The sequence below is a fragment of the Rhagoletis pomonella genome, unplaced genomic scaffold, assembly GCF_013731165.1.
Source record: "Rhagoletis pomonella isolate Grant_MI unplaced genomic scaffold, Rhpom_1.0 Rhpom_scaffold_03074, whole genome shotgun sequence".
Classification (NCBI taxonomy): domain Eukaryota; kingdom Metazoa; phylum Arthropoda; class Insecta; order Diptera; family Tephritidae; genus Rhagoletis; species Rhagoletis pomonella.
In genome coordinates, this window is record NW_023461627.1 from 13,204 (window position 1) to 24,396 (window position 11,193).

Consider the following 11,193-nt stretch of genomic DNA (forward strand, 5'->3'; position numbering starts at 1 on the left):
TTTGGTAAAAGAGCTGTCCACCGATCATAAATCTTTTTTCGAATATATCAGAATGACTCAACATACTTTCAACTATATCCTTGCTGCGATTGAATCTGATATAAAAAAACAGAATACTATTATGCGGCAATCAGTATCTCCAACAGAAAAATTAGCTGCCACACTTCGATTCCTGGCGACCGGCGAAACATTAAAGAGCACAAATCATCAGACTCTATTACCAAGCTCATTTCTTTGTGCCGCTATTCCAGAAGTGTGTAGAGCGATCTGGAAACATTTTAAAGACGATTATTTAAAGGTTTGTAAATAATACTTATTTATTAGCAATAAAGAGAAAAGAAATACAATAAATCATAAATAAAATCATTCAAAGAAATCTTCATCGTCTAGAATACCATCCAGGGATTTCTGTAAAGTATCCGGGGAGCGGGTAGTTCTTTCACCCGGTCTATTTGAAATAGGGTGAAGTGAGAAACTTGATGCGATGAAGTTCTTGTTTTGCGATGAAGATATGCTAATGGTACTTGACATAGAGTCATTTAAAAATTCGCTTGTGAAATTTTCATCAATATGTTGGTTTTCAATAGATTTATCCTTCAATTTAGCTTCTCGCAAAATCGTTTGAATTTTCCAAGCAGTCTCAGCGCGCAATTCTTCATTTTTTATAGATTTAAACTCGAAAATAACCTGTTGGCCGAGCCAATCATAATCACTCCTATCGTCCAATCGCTTCTCAAGCAAGCTCTTGACGCCTTTTATTTGTTGATCCAAATTTGCAGTTGCTTTCTGAAATAATGAGTAAAAATTATTATTTTATTATTCTTACAGTTTCCGACAACAATTACGGAATGGAAAATTATTGCAGAAAACTTTGCGATGAAATGGCAATTTCCCCGCTGTATAGGAGCGTTGGATGGGAAACATATTGTGTTTCAGTCTTTACGGAAAGACGGCTCATATTTCTATAATTACAAGGGGACTAACAGTATTGTGTTATTGGCTTTAGTCGATGCTGATTGCCGTTTTATATATATAGATGTGGGTTGTAATGGGCGCACCCATGATGCAGGCGTTTTGTTACAGAGCGACTTGAAAAAAGTTATCGATGATGCAGATAAGTACTTCCCGCCAGACGAAATAATTGGGAACGGGCGAAAACTTCCCTATGTAATAGTCGGCGATGATGCATTCCCGCTTCAAAAACACATTATGAAGCCGTACTCATACAATACAAATATAAAAGAAAAACAAATATTTAATATTCGTATTTCTCGCGCTCGACATGTTGTGGAGCATGCCTTCGGAATTCTGGCCAACAGATTTAGAATTCTACAGCATAAAATGAACATGTCCGTAGAAAATGTAGAGCTCATAACGAAAACGTGTTGCCTTTTACATAATATGTTGAGCTACAAGAATGGATATTTAGATTTGCCATACTCAGGCGTGTCGTCTGTATCCGCTGCACCATCTGGTGAGCAACAACAGAAATCTTAAAATGCTGGTCAGTCCGTAAGGAAAGGATTCGAAGAATCAAGAAGGGAAACTACATTGGCAGGACTCCAAGCTGTAGATATGTACTTACACGTTTTCGAGAAGTTTCCACTCCTGTTTTACTATTATTATCAGTGGAGTGCGTCACCGTAGAGTTTTCGTTACTTATCGTCACCGAAGAATTTTCATCGCAATCGTCAACCTATAAATATGTATTCCTATGCGTATTAAAATAATTGCATTCAAATAAATACATAATTTACGCTAGAATTGTTTGATGTTGATTTTCTTGTCGCGCAGTGTGCCTTCAAAAATTGTAATTGATCGAAACACCATAGTTTCGGTATATATACATCTTCTATTCCAACACCACTCCTTTTACTCATGGCCACTTCACGCAACTCCTTAATGTATTGACTTCTCAATGTATGAACTTTCTTTTTTATATCTTCCACAGTAACATTGGCATTTTTTTCCTTTATTTCATTATGTATTTCAAACAACGATTTAGATCTTTTTACTCGATCTAAATAATGTGGATGACGTACATTGTACAAATTTTCGTGCTCTTGATATTTTATTAAAAGTAGCTCAACCAATTCTTTCGGCCACATTTTAAAAGCGTAGCGAAGTGCACTTGAATAAAAATACGAAAATGTGAATACAACGAAAGCGAAATGTCAAAAAAACCTCTCGATTTCGCTCACCGTGCGTGCTTGTCTACCCCGCTGACCACAATATAACCAGTAAACAACCTTCGGTGAATTTGCCGACTGCCTTCCTCGGGGATGAATATGCTAGGGATGAAATTATTGGTACACAGCCTTCCAAGCACGCAGGGTTGCTTTGAAGAAACAAAAAATAATTAACTCCAAATAGTTTCAAAAAGTATAGTGTAAAACTAAATTATTGAATAATTCCACATAAAATGGTATACATAACTGACTAAACGATTTAAATAAAACGCATTTCATAACCTTTTTTGTGCAAACGGCATTTGCGAATTGATAGAAAAGTACTACGGATTGTAAATTTTTGTTAACTATGAGGTGAATGAAAATTTTCAACCTGGCCTGACGGTTTTGAAGAGTTTTTTGTTCTAATTTTATTACTAAGGCGTCTAATATATGCATGGCTTTTAGTTCTAGAAGAATAAAAGTCAGTAAAGACAAGTCTTTTTTGTATAACTTCTGATTTTAATTGCTCAACTTATTTTGCACCAGAGAAACTGTCAAAAATTTCCAGCAGTATAACGTTACGAATTTGCACAGCAGAAATGTAAAATTTTCTCGCCATAATAAAAAAGTTTTTTCAACATGGAACTTTTCTACTAATTGACATGAAATTACAATCTCAACGCTCGGAGCGCTGCCACTGAGGGCTTTTGCCAACTGATAAAAAAGAGAAAATTTGGAAATACCAAACAAAAATTTTGAGATTTCTCCTTGTGAATACGAATGCCATAGTTTTTACCTAGCTCGTGGGACTACGCAAAATTTTGACAGCTTGTAAATATGTATACACATAAAGTTGTTGGCGGTAATAAAGAGTCAAAATCAAAATGGAGAAAAGAACAAAAAGCGTACGTTAGTTGTCAGTTATAAAATAAATCCAATTTATTTGCGAATATTTGTTTATTCTATTTATTGAAAGGCAACCACGCGGAAAAGCTTGTGTTAATTATATTGATAACAGAACCTGGCAGCTCGCACGTTGTCTAAATTCTCAAGTAACATAAAATCCACAAAAGAATACATTGCTTGTATTACCATCAATACGCCATGTATAAATTTTAACAACACACAAAAATAGAGCTTTCGCACGAGCGTTTGTTTGGTTTTTCAACACCATTCATAATATTCTTTTAATAAAATCACGATTTGTCAAATGCTTAAATTTATTTATTTAATAATAATGCAGCACACAACCCTGAAATCTAAGAAAAATTCTGAAGAAGGCCATTAAATAGCAGCACATAACCCCGTGCCTTCCTCAGGAGTGAATATAACTACAACAACAACGACTACTACAACAACAACCCAAAAAGGTTGGTTACTGTCTATACTGTGCCGCTGACTTCGCTACACTTCTTGCATACAAGCTCGACACGCATGACTTTCCACCCAGGGTGAAAAGTCATCGTGTGAATTGGCTCAAACAAAGTTTCCTCATGGTAAATTGTTTTAAAGTTACCAGTAGCCCGTTTCTGTAACTTTACGATATAATAACGAATGATTTGTTATCGCAAGGCTCGTATCGAAATCGATATGAAAAGTGTTTCTGTAACTAACTAACTTAACACAGTAGATAATATCGAACTGTGAGCACCCCAATTATAAATTTTTGGATAATGGGCGTGGCGCCGCCCACTTATGACCACAAATGTGTATCTCGGTTTATCAATTTCTACCAAACTCGGTGCACTTAATAACCTTGGTACGAAAAAGCAATTTGTAGAAAATTATTCAAGTCGGACTAAAATTACACCCGCTTCCCGTATAACGGCAAATTTTAAAATACGAAAATTCCCATATTTCAATGAGGACGCTAATTTATCCAAGTTAATAGTTACAACAATCTCCTAGCAATAAATAAGACTGCTATAGACTTTTTGGAATTGGGCGTAGCACCGCCCTTTTTATAGCTACAAAGGTGTACCTAGATAACCACTTATTCAATTTGTACCTAACTAGGTTCAATTATATCATTAAGTCTAAATCTGCATATTATCGGAAACGTTTGAAATCGGGTAAACATCCTTACTTATCATGCAAAGTTAGTTCAGGGAAAGTTGAAACGACGATATTTGATACCTGCGCCGGGTATATAAAGTACGGTTTCGCCCGAACTTATACTTCTTTACTTGTTTTCATTAAGAAGGTATATTTCCGTTTTGAAACTACATTGTATGGAATCATTGCTGATGAAAAAAATTTATAAACGTGTTGGTAAACAAATTCGTGTACGCAATGGGCAAGTAATAAAGTCATTCGCGTTGAAGTGATTTTCACAGACACGGGAAGAATCTTCCAATTGAACACCGCAGTCTTCTAACTTCGAAACTAGGCACCTTTATTTTTGTTCATGTATCTATAAATGGATGTGGTAAAAAACCAAAAAACTCACACAATTCAAAACTATCTCACAGCACGCAATTGAATTTTTAATGAAAAATCGAAAACGCCAACATGAAAAGGGGTTAAAACGGTTATTCATCATTTGACATTAGGCGTGTTTTATTTGACGAGAAAATTAAGCTATATTGGCTAAGTCTTCCATGCAAAATAAGCTAATAGCTTAAATGTCAAAATCACTTCTACCTTATTTAATATGCCTTGCTAGTGATGAATATTAAATTTTCATATTGCACTTATTTGCCGAAAAGTTGTACCTAAAAGTAGATATACGTACCTAAACAGTAAACATGTATTTTTAAATGCATATATTTTTGGTAGTTGGTAGACTACATCTTCCTTTTGTATGGTACAAACTTTTGGACTTAGATGAAGCAATATTTGACTACGTTCCAAATATACCTAAAATAATAACTGAATAGTAGGTACAATTTCACCTAGTTTTACATCACTATTTCGCACTACTTGTTCGCTTCTTCCTCTTCTTCTTCAAAATTATTTTTAAACTCTCATTCTCTTAATAATGTGACATCACACCAGGGTAGCCAACTCATTTTTGAGAATTCCCCGATCTCGACTAAGAAATTTCCCGATTCTTCCCGAAATTTCGTAAAATTCCCCACCCATCTCCAGATATCATCCAGATATCTCCTTATTTACAAAAAAAATTGTATCTATCTTGATATATTGCTGGTCTTTCTGTGTATTTTATTATTATATATGTATTCATAAACCAAACCAAACTTTTATAAAGTTAGTTAACAAATAAAGCATGAAAAATTTGTATATAATATTCACGTACATACAGTGGTCGAAAAAATTTTAGTCGCACCAAATTTTGCCAAGTTTTCACAATTATTATTTTTTTGTTATTTAATTTGAGTTATTTTTTTATAAATAAAAGTGATATATAACTCTTTAACAAAAACCGTGTATGTAAATCCAAGTTTCAAACTTTTTGCAATATTTAAAAAAAAATCAACAGTTTTCTTAAAAAGGTTGACCTTTTAAATAGATTTTCTGGAAAGATTTTGAGCATGCAATTTTGAAACTCACTTAATTCTAGTGGAAGTTTCAAGTGGATAAAAATTTTCATTTTAAAATTTTTTTGCCGAAGTTGTTGCGGTTTTCTTCCATATAAAAATACCTTGTGTTTATTCGTTATATGAAAGCAAACGCGACAAAGAAATTTCTAAAAAATCAGCGGTAATTTTTAGTCATTTGAAACTTTGTTGTACTAGAATGGAACGAACTGAAATTCCCCACAAAAAAAGGTCTATTCCCCGATTCCCCACGTAAAGAGAAATTCCCCGCAAATCGGGTTACCCTGCGTCACACCCGGTTCTGTATCAAATAAAACAATTCTGTATGAAATACAAGATACAGGAAAAAAAAATTAAGTGAGCGAGATGAGAGGAAGAGAGAAATATGTAGCAAATCCAACAACAAGTCAAAACAAAACGCTAACCCTATCTTCGTCGATATGACAGCATCCACCCAATCTCTGACGTCATAAAATACTTTTGTTTACATTCACTGTTGCCAACTACATGCTTTTCGCACCAAGTATCCCACTAAGTATTCAAAACGCGAAAATTGTTGAGTTTGGTGCTTGGCGCGATTTAGTTGCTTTTGTTTTTAGTTTGAAGACACCAAATTAGAAAATCTTAAAAAAATGGAAGCAAAATTTATAGCTATCGTAAGTGTGGTAAGACTTTACAAACATTTAAACAAAATCATGGCACAGTGACAATCATAAGCGACAACAAAATATGTGGCAGCACCTTCAATTATGCCAGAAGAAATCGACCGTCGTGCAAGAAATATTGATTTTTATTAATTTCAATCGGCATCCTTACAATAAAATTATGTGTGCATATAAAGTCTATAAAATACACCAATAAAAATGTGGTGCTTTTTCAAATTCAAAACTTGGCAATACTGCCTTTTGTCCGATGCTTCCTCTTTTTATTACCTCCCTTTTATTAGCTCGGCATGTAACTATGTAATATTGATGCGCCTAAAAGATGCAGCGATTCTCAAGTTACATACCTGATGACAGTACGAAGGAAAATTATAATAGCGAGTTTTAGTTTCTTAAACTATAATTTTATTCTTTTCGAGTTCGTCTTGCACTCTCATTCTGGTATTTGTTGACGTCACGGCCAGTTGCTCTCAGCTCGATTGGCGCAATCTTGTATTCTATCATTCTTGTCTTGCTATGCTTTTTTGCTTTGGTCCAGACGTTGCATACTTTGCAGCGATAGGAAGTTATGCAATCCGTGCAATCCGTGCTACGTGTAACGGCTTTGCAAGATTTGGAGAATACCCCTATTGCTAAACAGAGAGGATACAATCTAGTTATTATAAAATGATTTATTTACTTCATTTAAAAAATTATAAAAAGTCATTCAGCTCCTTACTACAATTTTAATTAATTTTTTTTTGTTCTAAACGCAGTTAATGCAAATTTCTTTGCAGTTTTAACCTTTCTATCTCAACTCCTTCGACACTGCTTACATCTTGCCTGCTTCTGCAATATTTCCGGGGGTTCACTTCAAGAGGATTTTCGGCTCAGGTCTAGAATATTCCGTATAGTGCTTCCTAATTCTCCCGGCAAATTCATTGTCAAACGACGCTTCATATTTGGTTCGGCCAATTGTAAAGCCAACTGTGTCAAACAGTCTTGCCGCGACGGCATAAAAAAATTTATCGTAGAAGAAACAAAAAATAGATCTGTGGTCATAAGCAATAATCACCTAAGTAGACAAACCTGAATTCGAGAAAAAGCGCTTTAAATATTTTCATTGTAATGTTAACCTTATGAAGAAACCAAAATATTTACTTCTATAACTTTTTAAATAGAATAGCTAACGAGATGGGAGTTTCACATAAACATGGAATAGTTACGGTGATCATATTAACGAACGTAAAATAAAGGACATTTTTCCCAATGATTTTAGAATACAAACATACAACTTGTATGATGGTAATTTAGATCAAATATTTGCCAGTTAATTATATTATTAAATAGTACAAGTTCCTCTTCTCGAAAGGCGCTGTAACCGGATTTTAACCGATTCCGAAAAATGAAACCAAATCCTTATCAAGGCCTTCGCCTTCCTTTGCTGCCAGAATGCGTTTACCATAATTGAGCGGATTTTTATTGTTATTTTTCAGCCACAACTTTCCCTGTGCTTTTGTCAACAATGAATTTTACTCAAAGTATATTAATTTTCCTGGGAAATGTCTAAATATTAGTTAAATATATTTTTTTTCAATTACATATTTAAATTACCCCTTATCAGTATTATCAAGGATTCGTGACCCTTAAGTGGGGTGCGAAGCAAACTGACGAAGGTTTTCATTCTGTTTTATTATGGACATTTTTATTTTTGCATATTCTATGTTTAAAAATTTACCTCTGCAAAATCCAAAGCTAATATAAAGGACAGTTTAGAAATAAACGACAAATGGCGTCCTTTATTTTGACAAAAATTATAAAGGACAGGGGGTTAAAATAAACGACTGTCCTTTAAAATAAAGGACGGATGGACACCTTAGAAATAGTAGCTGCAGAAAACGATAGCATATATAACCCAATTCTTTCTTAAGTCGACTTAGGCGGTTATTGCTTACGACCACAGAGATCAAATGTATCACACATTTTTATACCCGAGCGCAATTGTGCACAAGGGTATTATAACTTTGTTCACATAACGGTTGCTTGTAACAGGCAAGATGAATCGAGATAGATATAGACAAATGTATACATAAATGATCAGAATGAAAAGAGAAATCGATTAAGCGGTGACTGTCTGTCCGTCCGTCCGTCTGTGCACACGATAACTCGAGTAAAAATTGAGATATCTTAACGAAACTTGGTACGCGCACTTCTTTCGGGCGTATGGATGGATGGTGTTAAAAATGGGTAAAATCGGGCAATAACCACGCCTACCTCCCATATAACGGTAATTTTCAGAAATACGAAAACTGCGATATTTTAGTAACTATTAAAGATAATTCACTCAAAATTGATATTTGCGACAATTTTTAGACGAAAAATAAGAATATTATACATTTTTGGAAAATGGGCGTAGCCACGCCCACTTATGGTTACATGTGTATATCTTGGTAACCGCTGCACCAATTTCTTCCAAACTTGGCACAGTTGTTACCAGAATACACAGAATACCAAATTTTTAAAATCGGACAATATCCACGCCCACATCCCTTATAACGGTAATTAAGAGAAATACGAAATCTTCGAAAAATCAGTAAATATTAAAGCTAATTTATTCAAAATTGATGATTGCAACAATTCTTTACCAAGAAATACGTTTATGATAAAATTTTGGAAAATGGGCCTGGCACCGCCCACTTATGATCACATATATGTATCTCAGTAACCGTTGTACCAATTTGTACCAAACTCGGTATGGTTATTGTGCTTGCCACGTAAAAACAAAACATTGAAAATTACTGAAATCGGACTAAAATTACGGTAGCTTTTTATTTAACGGTAAATTTCAGAAATGCTTGAAACTACATATTTCGAAATTTAAGCACGCTAATTTACTCAAAATATATACACCCCGGCATACCATGTAGCAGTACTAGCGCCGGGTATTTAATGTTCGGCTCCGCCCGAACTTAAACTTTCTTACTTGTTCATTTAAGTATCTATCAAATAATAGAATATTGTTTTTAATCTTGTATAAAGACGAACAAAAATATTTTGTATAGATTTTATAGAAACATTAATTAAAACATATGTACATACATACATACTTAAAACTATTAGCTGTCGATCATTTACGTTAATTATCAAATTATGTGACACATTCCACGTTAAACTCCTTGGAAATTATGTCAAAAAGCTGAGACTATCTTCAGTGTCGACTTTGTTTTTACTATGAATACGCCCCATCATATCCTCAACAGTTTGTAAGGAAATTCTATTTCTCTTTTCGTATTGGATCAATTTTAAATCTGAAAATATGCGCTCCGCATCTGCAGAGCTATTTATGAGGAGAGTAAAGTAAATTAAAAATTAATGAGTCAGCACTTTATATATTGTTCATTTACAGCATTTTCGATCACAATTTAAAAGCTGCCACCGCATACATACATAAATATTTTCTCATTAATATGTATCAAAATTTGTACTACGCGAAAAATTTAAGTATCTCGCGAAATGAGCGAAAAAATAAAGTATCTTCCGAAAATTTGCACAAGCACGTATCAATTTTGAAGTATATGGATCAAAACGGCAACACTGGTGTCAAACAATTGCTTCGGAAATATTTTATTGGAGTATTTGGGCGTTATGCATTAAGATAAAACATCGTTGAATTTACTCCAGCTTCATCAATTATACCATAAAAGTAGCGAAGCGGTCAATATAAGAGTGAGCCATTTATCGCTTAGTTATAGTCACGTATTATTTGAGGTTTATTTATTTATGGATTTACCTAAAAAGGAAGCCATTTTCGGCTAAAAAACCCGTATTAATTTAAGCATCACTAAAAAAAACTAAGTGAATTGCAACTGTGGTGACTAATAACCCCAGTAGTGTCAATTTACCAAAACGCACACCCCTCCGCGATTATCTGATGCGTGAAACTAATTACTCTCACTCTAATTACTAAATAGACTAATATAATAAGAGCAATGGAAATGAAGTTTAAAAAAGTTAGTAAAACTTTTATCAACTGTTGGGAGACTGGTCACCTTAACTCATTTACAAAATAAACAAGTAAGAAAGTCTAAGTTCAGGTGGAGCCGAACATTAAATACCCGGCGCAAGTATTAAATATATGTTTTTTCACCTTTCCGAAAGCTACCGCTAGGTGGTAAGCCGGGATGTATCAATTTGGAGTAAATTAGCGTCCTTAAATTTCGAAATATTGCAGTTTCAAGCATTTCTGAAATTTACCGTTATACGAAATGCGGCCGTAATTTTAGTCCGATTTCAATAATTTTCAACGTTTTGCTTTTATGTGGCAAGCACAATAACCATACCGAGTTTGGTACAAATTGGTATAACGGCTACTGATATACATATATGTGATCATAAGTGGGCGGTGCCACGCCCATTTTCCAAAATTTTACCATAAACGTATTTCTTGGTAAAGAATTGTTGCCAGCGTCAATTTTGAATAAATTAGCTTTAATATTTACTGATTTAAAATTACCCTGTGGACTGTGGGCGTGGTTATTGTCCGATTTTAAAAATTTTCAGCCAGACCAACAGCTGTGCCAAGTTTGGAAGAAATTGGTGCAGCGGTTACCAAGATATACACATGTAACATAAGTGGGGGCGGCTACGCCCATTTTCCAAAAATTTATAATATTCTTATTTTTCGTCTGAAAATTATTGTAAATATCAATTTCGAGTGAATTATCTTCAGTAGTTACTAAAATATCGCAGTTTTCGTATTTCTAGAAATTACCGTTATATGGGAAGTGGGCGTGGTTACAGTCCGATTTCGCCCATTTTCAATACCAACCTACCTTGGATTAACGGAAACCTACATACCAAATTTCGTTGAGATATCTCAAT

At 34.2% G+C, this 11,193-nt stretch overlaps 1 protein-coding gene across 1 annotated transcript; it reads right to left on the reverse strand.

The window, feature by feature from the left end:
- Positions 1–363: 363 nt before the first annotated feature.
- On the reverse strand, positions 364–2,108 carry LOC118753924. The gene is made up of 3 exons (XM_036488800.1): positions 1,758–2,108; positions 1,586–1,696; positions 364–786 (listed from the first exon to the last, which is right to left on the reverse strand). Exons 1-3 carry the CDS (start codon positions 2,106–2,108, stop codon positions 364–366), a joined length of 885 nt encoding a protein of 294 aa, XP_036344693.1.
- Between the last annotated feature and the right edge of the window lie 9,085 nt (positions 2,109–11,193).